Here is a 16,913-nt window from a genome sequence, read left to right as displayed (position 1 = left end):
TAACCTTTGATGCCCTGGCTAATCAAGATCTGATCTATCTCTGCCTTAAATACACCCAATGACCCAGCCTCCACAACTGCCTGTGGCAACAAACTCCACAGATTCACCACCCTCTAGCTGAAGAAATTCCTCTGCATCTCTGTTCTAAGTGGACGCCCTTCAATCCTGAAGTGGTGCCCTCTTGTCCTAGACTTTCCCTCTGTGGGAAACAACCTTTCTACATCTACTCTGTCCACGCCTTTCACCATTCAAAATGTTTCAACGAAGAATTTCTTAAATTCTCTTAAATTCCATTGAATACAGGCCAAGAGCTGTCAAATGCTCCTCGAATGATAACCTTTTCATTCCTGGAATCATCCTTGTGAACCTCCTCTGAACCCTCTCCAACGTCAGCACATCCTTTCTTAAGAGGAGCCCAAAACTGCTCACAATACAAGTGAGGTCTCACCAGTGCCTTATAAATCCTCAACATCACATCCCTGCTCTGTATTCCATTCCTCTTGAACTGAATGCCAGTATCGCATTTGCCTTCTTCACCACCAACTCAACCTGCAAGTTTACCTTCAGGGTATCTTGCACGAGGACTCCCAGGCCCCTTTGCATCTGGAGATTTTCAAATTTCTCCCCATTTTAATAAAAAGTGCCCGGGACTTTTTTCTCCCAAAGTATACTTTCTGGCGTATCTCCTTTGCCACTTCTCTGCCCATTCTCCAAATCCAGTGGTCCTCAACCTTTCTTTCCACTTACATACTAACTTAAGTAATCTCTTACTAACCACAGAGTACCCATGTGGAGGTTAGTAAGGGATTACTTAAGGTGGTATGTTTCCGCTCCATCCTCAACATTCATTGGAGCGACTTCATCCCTAACATCGAAGTACTCGAGATGGCAGAGGCCGACAGCATCGAATCCACGCTGTTGAAGATCCAACTGCGCTGCGTCTCCAGAATGGAGGACCATCGCCTTCCCAAGATCGTGTTATATGGCGAGCTCTCCACTGGCCATCGTGTCAGAGGTGCACCAAAGAAGAGGTACAAGGACTGCCTAAAGAAATCTCTTGGTGCCTGCCACATTGACCACCGCCAGCGGGCTGATATCACCTCAAACCATGCATCTTGGCGCCTCACAGTTCGGCGGGCAGCAACCTCCTTTGAAGAAGACCGCAGAGCCCACCTCACTGACAAAAGACAAAGGAGGAAAAACCCAACACCCAACCCCAACCAACAAATTTTCCCCTGCAACCGCTGCAACTGTGTCTGCCTGTCCCGCATCGGACTTGTCAGCCACAAACGAGCCTGCAGCTGACGTGGACATTTACCCCTCCATAAATCTTCGTCCGCGAAGCCAAACCAAAGAAGAAAGAAGAATGTGAGTGGAAAAGAGAAAGGTTGAGAACCACTGCTTGACACGACCTAACCGCCCTCCCCCCCCCCTCCACCACTGCCTACTTTTGCATCATCCCTGGAGCAAATCCTTGGGAAAGAGGCTTTGGAATGGAGCCTGAAATAGCCAAAAGCCCTTCCGGTGAGTGGCTGGCATTGGCACAAAGTAAAAAATCCCAGAACCCTCAATAATACATTTTATATATTTTGCTTTGTTCTCCTTGAACTCACCTGGAATGTTGCTTCCTCTGTACAGGCAAGGTGTGTTTTGGCTGTTTTCTAGGTTTGACATTCTGCCACTCAAGTTTTCCATTTTATATTTAATCCACGGGAGGTCCTGCTTTAAATCATTTTCTAACTTGTCCCTCTCCAGCAGGTCAGTCTCAACCTTGGACAGCTTTTCGGCATGAGTGGCCAATACCTTCTGCAAGAGACAAATAGATTTTTGCCCGTGTTTAGTTGGCCAATGACAGTAAATCTGGTTGGTTCTACTTGCTCCATTGGACAGATTTCTGTACGTGATTCAACTTTCGCTGACCGACTGCATCCTGGTTGGTACGGGGACATCAATACCCCTGAGCGCAAAGCCCTCATAAAGGTAGTGCACACAGCCCAGGACATTACAGGCAAAATACTCCCTACTATCGAAAACATCTGCAGCGAATCCAGCCGTCGGAGAGCGCCAGCAGTCAACAAGGATCCACACCACCCAACTCTGTTCTCACCACTGCCATCAGGAAAGAGGTATCGTGGCCACAAGACTCACACCACCAGGTTCAGGAACAGCCGCTCCCCCTCCACCATCAGACTCCTCAACGACAAACTCAATCAGGGACTCATTTAAGGACGTTTACTTTTGCACTTTATTGATTTTTTTTCTCTCTCCATATTACAGTCAGTTTATTTGCCTTTTTTATTTGTTTACGTGGGTACATTGCATCAGGTTTTTTTTGCACCACCAATAAGTGGGGATTCTGCCTCGCCCGCAGGAAAAAGGATCTTAGGGTTGTATGTGATGTCATGCATGTGCTCTGACAAGAAATCTGAAATCTGCTCTGCCAAATGCTGGCCTGTGGATGGTTGAGTTCAGAATTTAATAGCACATCTGTGATTGGTTAAGTTCAGAAAATTCCTTTAATTACTTGAGCTTGCAGTAACCAACTGACCCACACAGACTGATCCTCCAATAGTTGGCCTGGTGGAATTGATCTCTGATTGGTTGCTTCACGGCCATCTGACCAATGACTGGTTGAGTTGGCCATGCAGATGGAACAGTCATTGACTGACCTTGCTCATTGACCCTTCTTACGATCAGTTGAATTTGAAGAGAAGTGAGAACAAGGTCAGCAGAGCTGGGACTTTTCTCCTTGGAGCATCGAAGGATGAGAGGAGACTTACTAGAGGTCTACAAGATTAGGAGAGGCATAGATAGGGTGGACCGTTTTTCCTAGGGTGAGAGTAGAAAACACCGGAGGACGTCTGTACAAAGCGAATGGAGGGAAGTTTAGGGGAGACATCAGGGGTAAGTTGTTTACACGCAGAGTGGTGGGGGCCTGGAATGCCTTGCCAGGGGTGGTGGTGGAGGCTGGAACATTAGGGACATTTAAGGGACTCTTTAGACAAACATATGGATGGAAGCAAAATAGAGGTAGGAAGGGTAAAGTTTTGTTTGGTAGTAATATATAGGTCAGCATAACATGGAGGGCTGAAGGGCATTTACTGTGCTGTGGTGTTCTATGTTCTTGAGGTCTAGGGCAGAGTTGTTCCCAGATGGAGTTGTGAATCATGGGTCAATAAAATTTGTAAGAGAACATGGAAACTTGTCAAATATCCTTTGGATTCTGAGGAGGTGGAGGCCATTGGTGCATTTTCTGGGTTACAGGGTTGACGGATTCGAATAATTTGATTTGATTTGCACCAGTGGACAGTCTTGTGATTAGTTCAATATGCAAAGTGGTTGAATTTCCAGTTTATTAGTTCAGTAAAGCTGACTCACAATTGATCTGGATTCCCATTGACATGTGGTTCCAGTGTCCCTATGTAGAATTGGCCTTTCATTTGGTTGTTATATGCTCCTTCGAATCGAGATTAGGTTGTATTGGATGCTTAGCAGTTCAGCAGTAATACAGGAGAGAGAGAGATCAGCTTATTGAACGGTGTCACACCAGTAACCTTGCACTCAATGTTAGCAAAACCAAGCAGATGATTGTGGACATCAGGAGGAAGTCAGGAGAACACGGCCCAGTCCTCATCGAGGGATCAGTCAAGAACTCCAAATTCCTGGGTGTCAACATCTCCGAGGATCTGTCTTGGCACCTCCACATTGATGCAATCATGAAGGCTCGCCAGCAGCTATACTTCGTAAGGAGATTGAGGAGATTCAGAATATCACTGAATACAGGTGTACCGTGGAGAGCATTCTGGCTGGTTGCATCACTGTCAGGTACGGAGCTGCCAATGCTCAGCACCAGAGGGTTGTTAACTCGGCCTGCCACATCATAGGCACCAGACTTCACTCCATCAAGGACATCTACATGAGGCGCTGTCTGAAGAAAGCAGCCTCTATCCTCAAAGACCCCCACCACCCTCTTCGCTCTGCTACCATCAGAAATAAGGTCCAGGAGCCCGAAGACAAGAATCCAGCAGATTCTTCCCAATGCCTTCAGATTCCTGAATGATCAATGAACTACAGACCCTTTGACTTTTTCTTTATCTTGCACTACTTTATTTGGTCAAGTAGTTTATATAAATGTTTGTTCTGCGATGCTGGCACAAAACAAATCATTTTATTCAAGGCAATAAATTCTGATTCTAATTCTGGTTAGTGCCCTGCTGTTACAGTGCTAGTGGCCCGGTTTGAATCCCTCACTGTCTGTAAGGAGTTTATATGTTCTCCCCGTGTCTACGAGGGTTTCCTCCCAGGGCTACGGTTTCTTCCTTCCCTTCAAAAATGTACCAAGGGTTGTAAGCCAATTGGGTTTAATTGGGCAGCAGGGGCTTGTGGGCCGAACGTTACCGTGCAGTATGTCTAAATCTTTTCTAAAAACTAACCTGTAATGAGCTCATTTCGATATCATTTTTGTTGATTATTTGGATCTTTGAAGATAGTTCCTTTTCCATTTTCTGAATTTTACTGTTCATCCTTTGTAAGGCAGATTGCTTTTGCAGATTATCACTCTCAAACTTCGAGACCTGGGAGATAAAGCAATGCAGTTAAACAGCAATGTCTGTAGCCGCTGGGCCAGTTTCTCCAGTTCACTTCTGTATTGCAGTTAATTAAGATTTATAATCCTTGGAGGATTCCCAGACATCTTCACAAGGCACTGCCAATAAATAGAAATTCAGCCCCGCCTGCAAGAGAAAGAATCTCAGGGCCGTATGTGATGTCATGTATGTTGTCTGACAATAAATCTGAACTTTGGAAGGTGAATTCACAGCTTGGAACAGATGCCCTGCCCTGCCAAATATACTTCTTGTTCCAAACCTGATTTATATTTGAATTATATTCCTCAAACTACCTTGAGGGCTCAAGGCTTTACAAATCAGTGAAGAGTCATCTCAACGAAAATGTCTCTCTCTGGGCCTTACTTCCTCTTCCCTCAAGTCCTTATTCCCTCCCTCTCCCTATCTCTCTCCCTCTCCCTCCCTCTCTCTCTCTCTCTCCCCCCCTCCCCCCTCTCAACCATCTCTCATTCTCCCTTTTCCAATATAGGGTTAGATGGGCAGCAAGGTTAGTGAAGCGGTTACAGCGGCAGCAACCTGGGTTTGAATCCCGCGCTGTCTGTAAGGAGTTTCTACGTTCTCCTTGTGTCTGCGTGGGTTTCCTCCAGGGGCTCCAGTTTCCTCCCACCTTTCAAAATGTTCTGGGGGTTGTAGGTTAATTGAGTGTAATTAGGTGGCAAGGACTCGTGGGCCAGAAAGGCCTGTTACTGAGCTGTATATCCAAATTATTTTTGTTTAAAAATTAAAAATAAATAAGGTCATGAGCAAGGTACGTACAATTCTGACAAAAATTCCAGATAGTTTTTCAATTCGTGGTTTATCAGCTGCCAGGAGGTTTACTCATTGCAATGACCCTGATTAATAAACCCCGCCCCCCCACTCCAGTGTCTAAACCAGTGATACCTCACCGTACACCAGTCCAGATCCATTACCTTCTCTTCCAGTGCCTTGTTTTCCATTAACACCAGCAACAAGTGTTGATGGATGGATTGCATCTCGTGCTCTTTTAGTCGAGGGTTGGTTCCCTGTGGAAGGAAAGGCACAGATTAGTGTTGGGGGGGTGGGGGGTGGGGGGGTTGCTGGTGGGCTTTCCTGTTGTAGAGGGGGCTCTGTGTTGTCTGCGCTCCCAATTAATGAAGAGGTCTGGGAGCCCGATTCTGGGAAACAAGTGGGGGCGGTCACACAACTGCTGTCACCACAGCAGGGTGGCCAGTAGATGATTGACAGAAAAGCCTTCAATCAGTCACGAGAATCCCTTCCTGACATCGTGGGTTTGACTGCTGGACCGATATTTCTTCAGAAGGTGTTAGATTTGGAATTCTTAGCTCAAGCACATGAGATCATTTGCTGAACATGCTGAGGAAATTCAACAGGTCACACAGCATCCTTAGGAAGTAGACGGTGACCGATGTTTCGGGTAGTGACGAAGGGCTCAAGCCTGACACATCGGTGGCCTGTTACTCCCTGCAGGCGCTGCATGCCAGGGTGAGTTTGTGTATTGCACCCGACTCTGCTGACTTTCTTATTTAACTTTTTGCCGTGCAGGATGGAGACAGGCCCTTAGGGCCACCCTATCCAAGACTCCACGTGGACAAGACGAGGGAGATGATGATTGCGGACTTCAGGAGGACCAGGAATGACTACCCTACACTACACATCAAGAACTCTGTAGTAGAGAGAGCGGAGAGCACCAAGTTCCTTGGAGCTCACTCAGTGACATACTGTGGACACTCAACATCTCCTCACTTGTCAGGAAGGTGCAACAATGACTGCACTTCCTGAGAAGACTGAAGCGGGCAAGGCTACCGGCCGCCATCTCGTCAACCTTCTACAGGAGGTCTATTGAGAGCACCCTGGCCGGCTGCATCACAATGCAAGGCAGTTGTTGCAAAGAAATGGATTGGACGTCAATCCATAGGTTCATAATAGTGGCAGAGGGTCACTGGAGTCTCCCTCCCTCCCACCCTCCACCCATCCATCAGCGTGATCTATTTTACACCGAGGACCAGAGAACACTGTTTTGTCGGGTTTGTACTTGTACAATCAGATGACAATAAAGTTGACTTGATCTATACTGGCCCCTCCAACACCAAGTTCACCATTAGGGTGAGTAGGCTTAAGCCTAGGGGCCTGGCAGGAGCGGGGACCTCAGGCTCCCAGCAATAGTGGGGACGTCAGGCTCCCAGCAATAGTGGGGACGTCAGGCTTCCGGCAGGAGCAGGGATGTCAGGGTCCCAGAGGGAGCAGGGACATCAGGCTCTACAATTCTTTTGACCCCAAAAGTTCAATCGACCCCCTGGCGCCCCCCCCCCCCACTTTCGACCCCTTGGCATTTTCTGACCCCTTGGATTATCCCATCGACCACTAGGGGTCGATATTGACCACTGCAGAGACCCCGAATGTGTTATTTAATGTAACAATGTCACTTTATTCTATTCAACAAAGGGTGGGGCAGTGGCAAGATTGAGGGGGTGGGGGGGTGGATCCTTATTAAAGCTCAGCCCTAGTGGCCTGGGTTGTAAGTAAACTGCCTCTGTGTGTTGGGTTTGACAATCATTGGAAATAGCTGGAGTCGTTGGCCAACATCATCCTCAAACCAAAGGATAACATTCAATGAATCCACTCCATCCCCAGTGCCCTGCCTCAATCCCTGATGGAGATATACAAAATGATGACTAAATAGCCAGAATATCAAAACAAACGCTAGAAATCTGAAATAAAGTCAGGAAATGCTGGAACTGCTCAGGAGGTTAATCAGCGGTTGTGGATGGAGAAGCATTGAGCAGGACCAGAGGAAGCAAGTATTCCAGAGTTGCTGAAACCAGAGGGGTTGGGTTGAGGTTAAGGGGCAGGTGGTGCATGGGGAGGCTTGAGGAAGGGTTTTTCACCCAAAACTAGTTGCAATCGTGAAGTGTCACTCTACAGGGGGTATGAAGTCAAAGGCCTCCCCCCAGGGTAAATATTGAGATGAGCACTTGAGTTGAAGGTAAATGGAATTACTAAGGGAGGGTTTGATGGTAAGAATGGATATAATGGGCTGAAGGGCCTGTTTCTGTTCTGTGCGACTCCAATGGTCAACGATGGAGCATCCGCAGCCCTTTAATCCAAGAATTCCATGCCCACAACATTCTGGGTGAGAAGCATCTCCTCTTCGCAATCTTCAACTTCATCTGCGAGAAGTTCGACTCACCTACAAAGCGCGTGAGGGAATTGGAGTTGGAGTTGGACAAAACTCTGCTTCATTCGAGAGGCTGAATGGGTGATCGACAGGAGTTATAGAGATGCAGTTGCATCGTGGATGAGGAAGGCTGTTGGGTGGCAGTCAGGAGAGGGAAAGGGGATAGTCAGGCAGTACAGGGTATCCTTGTGGCCGTCTTCCTCAGCAACACTGCCCTCGAAGGTGGGGTGGGGGTAGGAAGACCTATCCGGGCCAGGCAGCAGCCAGACCAATAGGGAAGGGTGAAGTCGGATAGAGCGATAGTCATTGGGACCCGATAATCAGGGGAACAGATAGGAGATTCTGCAGTCGGGGGAAGTGGAGCAGGGTACCAGAGGATGGGAAGGAGAAGAAGTGGAGGAGACGACCTTGGGGATGGTGACCACAGCGGCAGAACAGTGAGGGGGCTCTGCAGCTGAAGGACCAGTGCACGCGGCGGGCTGCTAGAGACCCGAGGCAGGGAACCCGCAGAGGCCGGGGGCTGCTGGGAGACTGCTGTCGGAAGACTCGCGCCAGAGCTGCAAACTACCTCGAACTGGCTGGAGGGGGACCAGGTATCGGAACCAGGATGTGAGAAGGGGCCGAGGGAGCTAGAGGGTTCCTGACCATGTCGGAGTTTTGGATCTGGAGCTTGGGGTCGCCAATGGTTTGGACTGGACTCTGTGGGGGGCAGGGGGGCTGTGGAAATGCTGGAGGTGAATCTTCGGACACTTGGTGACTCTGGGGCGACTCCCTTTTGCTTCTCTCTCTCTGACTGTAAGTCTGACTGTAAAAGATGCTTACCCAATTGCTGCCGGTGGAGAATCTGTCTGCCTTGCAGCAGGCAAAAAGAAATTTCATGTGACAGGACACCGTTTTATAACTATGGTAATAAATTGAATCTTGAATCTTGAAAAAGACTCCAGGATAGTGTGGTCAGGTCTAGAATGTCTCTGAGCAGTTGCAGAATATTCTTAAGGAGGAGGGTGAGCAGCTAGAGGTTGTGGTACATATTGGTACCAATGGCACAGGCAGGATTGGCATAGAAGTCCTGCAAATTAAGTTTAAAGAGTTAGGAAAAAGAGTAACGAGCAGGACCTCCATGGGAGTCACCTTTGGATTAATCCCAGTGCCAAGAGCAAAGGAAGGTCAGAACAGGAAGATGGTGCAGACAAATGTGTGTCTGAAGACATGTGCAGGGGGCAGGGTTTCAAGTTCTTGGGATCATTGGAACCTTCTTGGGGGAAAAGATTGGCCTGTACAAGTGGGACAGGGTGCACCTGAACTTGAGGGGAACCAATCTCCTGGCAGGGAGGTTTGTTAATGCTGTGGGGGATGTGGGGTTAAACTAGACTGGCGGGGGGGGGGGGGGTGTGGAAGATGTGGTTGGTGCAAAGTAGGGGCAGCTGGTAGGGAGTATGTGTGGAAGGACAGTCAGACAGGGCAATTGTCTAACTACAGGAAGGACATCAGTAAGATTAAAAGGGTGCAGAGAAGATTTACTAGGATGTTGCCAGGTCTTCAGGAGTTGAGTTACAGGGAAAGATTAAACAGGTTAGGACTTTATTCCTTGGAGCAAAGATGAATGAGGGGAGATTTGATGGAGGTTTACAACATTATGAGAGGAATAGACAAAGTGGATGCGAATAGGCTTTTTCCACAGATTGGGACAGATAAATATGAGAGGTCGTAGTTTGAAGCTGAAGGGGGAAAGGTTTAGTGAGAACATTAGGTGAAAGTTCTTCACTCAGAGAGTGGGGGGAGTGTGGAACGAGCTACCGTCTGATGTGGTGAATGTGGGCTCAGTCTTAAAGTTTTAAGTATAAATTGGATAGGTACATGGATGGGAGAGGCCTGGAGGGTTATGGAACGGGACCAGGTCAGTGGGACTAGTGAAATGATGGTCAACACAGAGTAGAAGGGCTGAGTGGCCTGATTTCTGTGCTGTAGTGTTCTATGGTTCAATGGTAACATTGCAACCATAGGGCTAAGTTGAAATGTAACAAATGACGGACTAAAGGTTTCATATTTAAATGCACTCAGCACATGGAATAAAGTGGATGACCTTGCCGTAGAGCTACAATTTGGCAGGAATGATGTTATGGACATCGTAGAGTTGGAATAAAGGGTGGGTGTCATTGGGAGCTGAATGTCCAAGGATACAGTGTATCGAAAGGACAGGCTGGTCAGCAGAGGGGGTGGCATGGCTCTGTGATAAGAGTTTGGACTTTAAATCATTAAAAAGAGGTGATGAAGGATCAGAAAATATAGAATCATTGTGGGTTGAGTTAAGAAATGGCGAGGGGAAAAAGACTCTGTTGGGTATTATATACAGACCCCCAAACAGAAGCAGGAAGTGGTCAACAAATTACAACAGTAGGTTGAAAAGGTGTGTCAGAGGGTAATGATTTTGTAGACCATGGGGGATTGGGAAACCAGATTGGGACTGAATCTCAAAAGAGAGAATTTGTAGAAAACCCATGAGAGCAGTTTGTTGATGAGCCCACGAGGGAATTGGCTGTACTGACCTGGGTGCTGTGTAACGCATCAGAGGTGATTAGCAAGCTTAGAGTAAAGGAACCATGAGGGGGTGCTCAAGTTGAGATTGAACGAGGAGACACTAAAGTCAGATGTGTTGGTATTTCAGTGGAGTAAAGGGAGTTGCAGTGGCATGAGAGAGGAACTGGCCAAAGGTGGGGGTGGGGGGGGAACTAGTAGGGAGGACAGCAGAGAGTTTCAGCAAGAAATAGGGGAGGTGCACGATAAATACCTACCAAGAAAAATGGAAATAGTCGAATGGAAAAATGTCACAACCATGGATGACAAGGTCGAAGCCAACATGAAAGCCAAAGAGAGGGCATACAAAGAAGCAAAAATTCGTGGGAGGTTAGAGAATTGGGAATTTTTTTTTAAAACTTGCAGGAGGTAACTAAAAAAAACATAAGAAGGGAAAAGATGGTCCAAAAGTAGGCGAGGAAATAATTTCAAAGAGGGTACACAAAGCTTCTTCAAGTATATAAAGAATAAAAGAGAGGTGAGAATATAGAACCATTAGAAAATGACGCTGGAGAAATAATAATGGGAGACAAGGTGATGGCAGGGGAACTAAACGAGTATTTTGTATCAGCCTTCACTGTGGAAGACATTAGCAGTGGGCCAAATGTTGAACGCCATCAGAGAAGGGAAGAGTCACTACTTCAAGGGAGCTGAATGGACAAGATGGATCGTACCCTCAGATTCTGAAAGAAGTAGTGGTAGAGATTGTGGAGGTATTGGTAATGATCTTTCATGAACCAATAGATTCCAGCATGACTCGAGGTGAGGAACCCAGGGAGCCTGGGGGCTGCTGGAGACAGCTTGACAGGAGACTCATGCCAGGCTGCGGACTGCTGGAGACTGGCTTGATACTGGCTGAAGTGGTACCAGGTATCAGAACCGGGATGTGAGGGGGTGCCGAAGGTGCTGACAAGTTCTTCTCCCCATGTCAGAGGTTCGGATCTGGAACTCGGGAAGCCAATTATTTGAACTGGGCTCTGGGGAGGCTAAGGAAGCACTGAAGGCGAATCTACGAACCCTCAGTGACTCTGGGTGGGGGGGAGGGGGGGGATAGACGACTGTGAGAGGTGCTTCAGGCAATTTCTGCCGATGGCGAATCTGTTCTGCCTTACAGCAGACAAAAGGCAATTTCAAATGATTTGACACTGTTTTATTTCAATGACAATAAATTGAATCTTGACTGGGAAATCCACTATTCAAGGAGAGGGAGGCAGCTAAATGGAATTATAGACTGACGTCAGTGGATGGGAAGATGTTGGAAACAATTGTCAAGGAGGAGATTACAGAGTATTGGAGGCACATGACAGGATAGGCCAAAGCCAGCATGGTTTCCTGAAGGGAAAATCTTGCTTGACAAACCTGTTGGAATTCTTTGAAGAAGTCTAAGAAGAGGAAAATAAAGCAGAATACAGAACATATTGCAGATGTGAGTTTCTTAACACAAATGAGAACCAACCAAGAGAGAGCCAGAGGTGATACAAGGCTAAATAGGAAATCAACTTATGGAGACAGAGACAAGATGAGGTTGTAAATGAATTTTTACAAAGGAACAAGATGCTACAGAAGTCATGGCAAAGGAAGGTGTGGCTGACATTCAGTGTTGAAGAAATATCAATTAAGAAGAGATAATAGAAATGCATGCTGCACTTAAATGGAAAATTCCAAGGTGGGGGGAGAAAACTGGAGAAATTAGTAATTTTCCATGCATCTGTGGATTCAGGAGTGGCAATGCTTAATAAAGTGTGCAAATTTTTACACTCTTATTCAAAAATAGATAAACTTAATAACTATAGTTTAACGATGCCACGCAGTTTCAGACTTGGTTTGCAAAAAGAGTGGCAGAGAGGATCAATGGAGTCTCCCTTCGCCCCCTCCCCCATCGACGTGATCTACTGGGACCATTGCCTGAAGAGGGGGCACAAAATCAGGGAACCGGTGCGGACTCGAAAGGCCAACATGGCCTGTTTCCGCTCCGTAAATGGTTATATGGTTATATCGTTATAAGTGTCAAGAAGGTTGGATAAGGAAGAGATACAGCGGATGTCGGGTGTTTGGATTTTCACAAGGCCTTTGACAAGGTTCCACACGTGAGGCTACTTAACAAGGCAAGAGCCCATGGTATAACAGGAAACAGCAATGTGGATAGAACATTGGCTGATTGGCAGGCAGCAGAGTGTCAGAATACAGGGTTCGTATTCTGATTGGCTGCCAGTGGCTAGTGGGGTTCCACAGGGGTCGGCGTTGGGGCCACTTCTTTTTACATTGTATAGTAATGATTTAGATTATGGAATGAATGGGTTTGTGGTCAAGTTCGCAGATGATATAAAGGTAGTTAGAGGAACAGGTGGTGTCGACGAACCAGGGAGGTTGCAGAAGGACTCAGAAAGATTAGGAGAATTGGCTGCAAAGTGGCAAATATGATGTCGAAAAGGGTATGGTCACGCACTTTGGCAGAAAAAAATAAACGGACAGGCTATTTTATAAGTGAGAAAATTGGAAATGCCCAGATGCAAAGGGACCTAGGAGTCCTCGTGCAGGATACCCTGAAGGTAAACTTGCAGGTTGAGTCAGTAGTGAAGAAGGCAAATGCAATGTTGGCGTTCAGTTCAAGAAGAATAGAATACAAGAGCAGGGATGTGATGTTGAGGTTTTATAAGGCCCTGGGCTGATGCTGGGAATGAAAGGGTCATCATATGAGGAGCATTTGACAGCTCTTGGCCTGTATTCATTGGAATTTACAAAAATGAGGGGGATCTCATTGAAACTTTTTGAACGTTGAAAGGCATGGACAGAGTTGATGTACAAAATTGCTTCCTATGGTGGGTGTCTCTAAGACAAGAGGGCACAACTTCAGGGTTGAAGGGCATCCATTTAGAACAGAATTTCTTCAGCCAGAGGGAGGTAAATCTGTGGAATTTGTTCCCATGGGCGGTTGTGGAGGCCGGGTCGTTGGGTGTATTTAAGGCAGAGATTGATAGGTTCTTGATTAGCCAGGGCATCAAAGGTTATGGGGAGAAGGTCGGGCAGAGGGGCTGAGTGAATCAGCTCATGATTAAATGGAGGGGCTGACTCGACGGGCTTAATAGCCTATTTCTGCTCCTATGTTCAAGTTTATTATAATCTGATTTCACAAGTATAATCCAACAAGACAATGTTCTCCGGTCCTCAGTGAAAAAACATGCAGGCACACAACCAGACTTAGCACACATACAGACAAATGATACATACACAATCCATATATAAATATCAATAAATATTGTTTTGTGAATAGTAAAGTCTCAGATGGTGAGGGTGAGCCAGTTCTTTGGTCGTTCAGTGTTCCCACTGCCCGAGGGGAGAAGATATTCCTCAGCCTGGTGATCCTGATACTCCTGGATCTCTCTATGTGGGGGTGGGGAAGGGGGAAAGGTAGGGAGACCAAATGTCACTTTCTGAAATGTGATTCAGATGGTAAAAGCTCTGGACATTTCCTTCTGTCGATATTCTCCCAATTTTCTGGAGATCCTTCATCTGGGTTCCTCCAGTAACTCTTCATCTCGATTGGGAAGATTCAGTTGGACAGGCTTTCGGGCCATGGAGGTGTAAAGTTCGGAACAGCAGATGAACCGAGATCAGATTAAGCCACGCTCTTATTTCATGGAGGAGCAGAGTCCGGCAACTGCTTCATTTGCACGTTCTTCAATATCTTTATCAGAATCCCCTGTTAATTGCCTCGGCTTCAAGAAGAACATCATGGGATTGTCCATTCTATTCACAGAACCATAGAACATTACAGCACAGAAACAGGCCTTTTGGCCCTTCTCGTCTCTGCCAAACTATTATTCTGTCTCATCCCACTAACCTGCACTTAGTCCATAGCCCTCCATTCCCCTTCATCCATATCCCTCAGCCCATGATTGAAGCAGTCCTTTATCTGATCCCAACTGGATTTGCAGTTCTGATCTCCAAACTCCAATATCTTCTGAATTGAGACCGTGGTGGATTTTGCATTTTCCCAGATTTTCGACAACCTTTATCTAAAGGAGACTTGATTTGTTCATTTTTTTTCCCACCATAGCATCTCCTCTTCCTCTTGTTCTCTTCCAAAGCAAGGCAGCGGACCAGGTGGGGTTGACCTAGGTCCATACTGCAGGGTGGAAGGAGAAGTGATCCTTGAGAACCCAGCCAAATGTCTTGTTTATGAACATATGTGTGAAAGATTAAGTTTCATGAATATGCTTAAAGGGTTAATGCATTAGGTGAGAAAATACAGTAGTCACCTGGTGGAAAAATAATGACCTTTCCAATATGATCTTCTTTGCGCTGTAGTAAGATAGGAATGTCAATAAACCTTGGATTCAAGACACTCTGACTTTCCCAGATATTTGTAGACATTACACGGCAACATGGTAAACACTAAATGCAGGTGTGTGAAACTTGTGTAAAACTTGTCAGGGTCTCATGCAGACCCTTGCTCAAAATGTGTATTAAAGTCTGATGAACACTCCAGTGTAGCGAACGAGTCACTGACCTCTTTCTAGAATCCCCTCATTCCCATTGGTGTTACAAAGGGTTAATAAGGAAATTGTTGTTCACTTAATTGGTTCTGCTGTTTGTTTTCTTACAGCGCGGGCTAACTTTAACAGATAGGTTTTGGACATCCTCAAGGTTTGAATTTACACACCAAAGTGGGAAGCCTCTCTCTCCACTTAACTTATTGGTCAGCTCAGCACTCCCAGATAACCTCAATCCAAACTCTTGCATTCTGCCCAGACTCTAGAACCCACACTCACCTTGAAAGTGCATCCATAGCTACTAAAATTGCAACCCCTCTCAGCCTTGGGACACTCTGACATGTGGTCTTTGAGCTGTAAATGCAAAGAGAGTCATTAATTCACATGGCTTGAACTCTGACGGCCACCCCAACAACGTAAGGAGGGTTGAATTTATTATTCATGGAGCTGAGAGGAGAGAGAGGTGATCTTACAGAACAGATAGAATTGTGATAGGGGTGGGCAGTGAACCCACTGGGAGATGTTTCCCCAATAGGGAAATCCAGGAAAGGAGGCACAGCTTTGGCATGAGCCCAGTGAAAGTGGAGGTGAGGGTTGAAGACCTTTGAAATCTGCACCTTACAGAGTCTTGGAGGATGACGCTGGAATATTTACAGAGTAGAAAAATGGGCGGACAGATGGATGAGTAGATGGGTGGATGGATGGATGGGTAGATAGGTGGACGGATGGATGGGTAGATGGGTGGATGGGTAGATGGGTGGATGGATGGACAGGTAGATGGGTGGACGGATGGTTGGGTAGATGGGTGGATGGATGGACGGGTAGATGGGTGGATGGATGGACGGGTAGATGGGTGGATGGATGGATGGATGGATGGGTAGATGGGTGGACGGGTGGATGGATGGATGGGTAGATGGGTGGATGGATGGATTAGGTTAAAAAAAATGCAGAGTAATGCTGGAGGAAATCAACCAAAGTCATAGAGTTCATAGGAGGTAAAGATATTCCATATATGTACCCATGTAACTATCGGATTTTTTGGAACCATTGCTCAGGTCAAATTTGAGGGGTTAACTTTTACACGGATCGTACTTTTGACCTCAGTAAGTACCTGCTTTGTTCCAGGCATCGAGTTTGAATGGCTGGGACCAGGTGGCAAGTCTGTGTTCGGGCGTCAGGAGTTTGGGTGGGTGGCTAGGGTCTAGGAGAGAGTCTCTGTTTGTGGTGACAGGAGCTTGGATGGGCAGGCAGTCAGGGGGGCATCAGGAGCTTGGATGAGTGGGCAGATGGGGCTTTGAGAGCTTGGATGGGTGGGCAGTTGGGTGGCTTTGGGAGCTTGGATGGGTGGGTGGTCGGGTAGCTTTGAGAGCTTGGATGGGCAGGTAGTTGGGGCGTTGGGAGCTTGGATGGGTGGGCAGACAGGGAGTCTGGAGCTTGGATGGGTTGGCAGTCGGGTGGCATTGGGAGCTTAGATGGGTGGGCAGTTGGGGCAGCAGGATCTTGGATGGGTGGGCGGTTGGGGCTTCAGGAGCTTGGATGGGTGGCTTGGGTGTAGGAGAGAATCCATTTTTGGGACTTCACAAGCTTGGATGGGCAGGTGGTTGGGCCCATGAAAAGGGGTGGGTCGACTTTTACAAAGGTTATACGAAAGCACACGATTTTTGGGCCTAAAAAGGGGGTCATTTGTTACACGATATCAACGGGTATATTCAGTATTACCAGTGTTTCAGGCTTAAGCCCTTTTTTTTTGAATATTTTATTTATAATTTTTCAAACTCAATGTCAACAATCCATAATTAAAATACACACTACATTCTCCAATTATATACCATTGAGTCCAATCCCACCCTCCCACCCACCCAGCCCATTTCACAAATGGCTTAACACCTTCTTCAAGGAATAAGCAAAAGGCAGGAAGGGATCTTGGAGCGGGATGGATGGCATAGCGGTTACAGCGCCAGTGATCAGGACCAGGGTTCAAATCCCACGCTCTCTGTAAGGAGTTTGTATGTTTTCACAAGGGGCTCTGGTTTCCTCCCACTGTTTGAAACATACCGGGAGGTG

The 16,913-nt window shown here is 46.8% G+C and overlaps 1 protein-coding gene across 4 annotated transcripts in view; it reads right to left on the bottom strand.

The window, feature by feature from the left end:
- LOC138748824 (TNF receptor-associated factor 3-like) overlaps nt 1-16,913 on the bottom strand; it is a 76,953-nt gene that overhangs the window by 3,639 nt on the left and 56,401 nt on the right. For all 4 annotated transcript variants that reach the window (XM_069909624.1, XM_069909625.1, XM_069909623.1 and 1 more), the window contains 4 exons: nt 15,129-15,203; nt 5,537-5,629; nt 4,434-4,574; nt 1,614-1,806 (listed from right to left, as the gene is read on the bottom strand). In XM_069909624.1, the coding sequence (XP_069765725.1) occupies nt 1,614-1,806; nt 4,434-4,574; nt 5,537-5,629; nt 15,129-15,203 (502 nt within the window). The remainder of the gene's footprint in view (nt 1-1,613; nt 1,807-4,433; nt 4,575-5,536; nt 5,630-15,128; nt 15,204-16,913) is intronic.

This window comes from Narcine bancroftii, chromosome 13, assembly GCF_036971445.1.
Source record: "Narcine bancroftii isolate sNarBan1 chromosome 13, sNarBan1.hap1, whole genome shotgun sequence".
Taxonomy (NCBI): Eukaryota; Metazoa; Chordata; class Chondrichthyes; order Torpediniformes; family Narcinidae; genus Narcine; species Narcine bancroftii.
The sequence above is the reverse complement of the archived record's forward strand: the minus strand, read 5'-3'. Positions and strand labels throughout refer to the sequence as shown.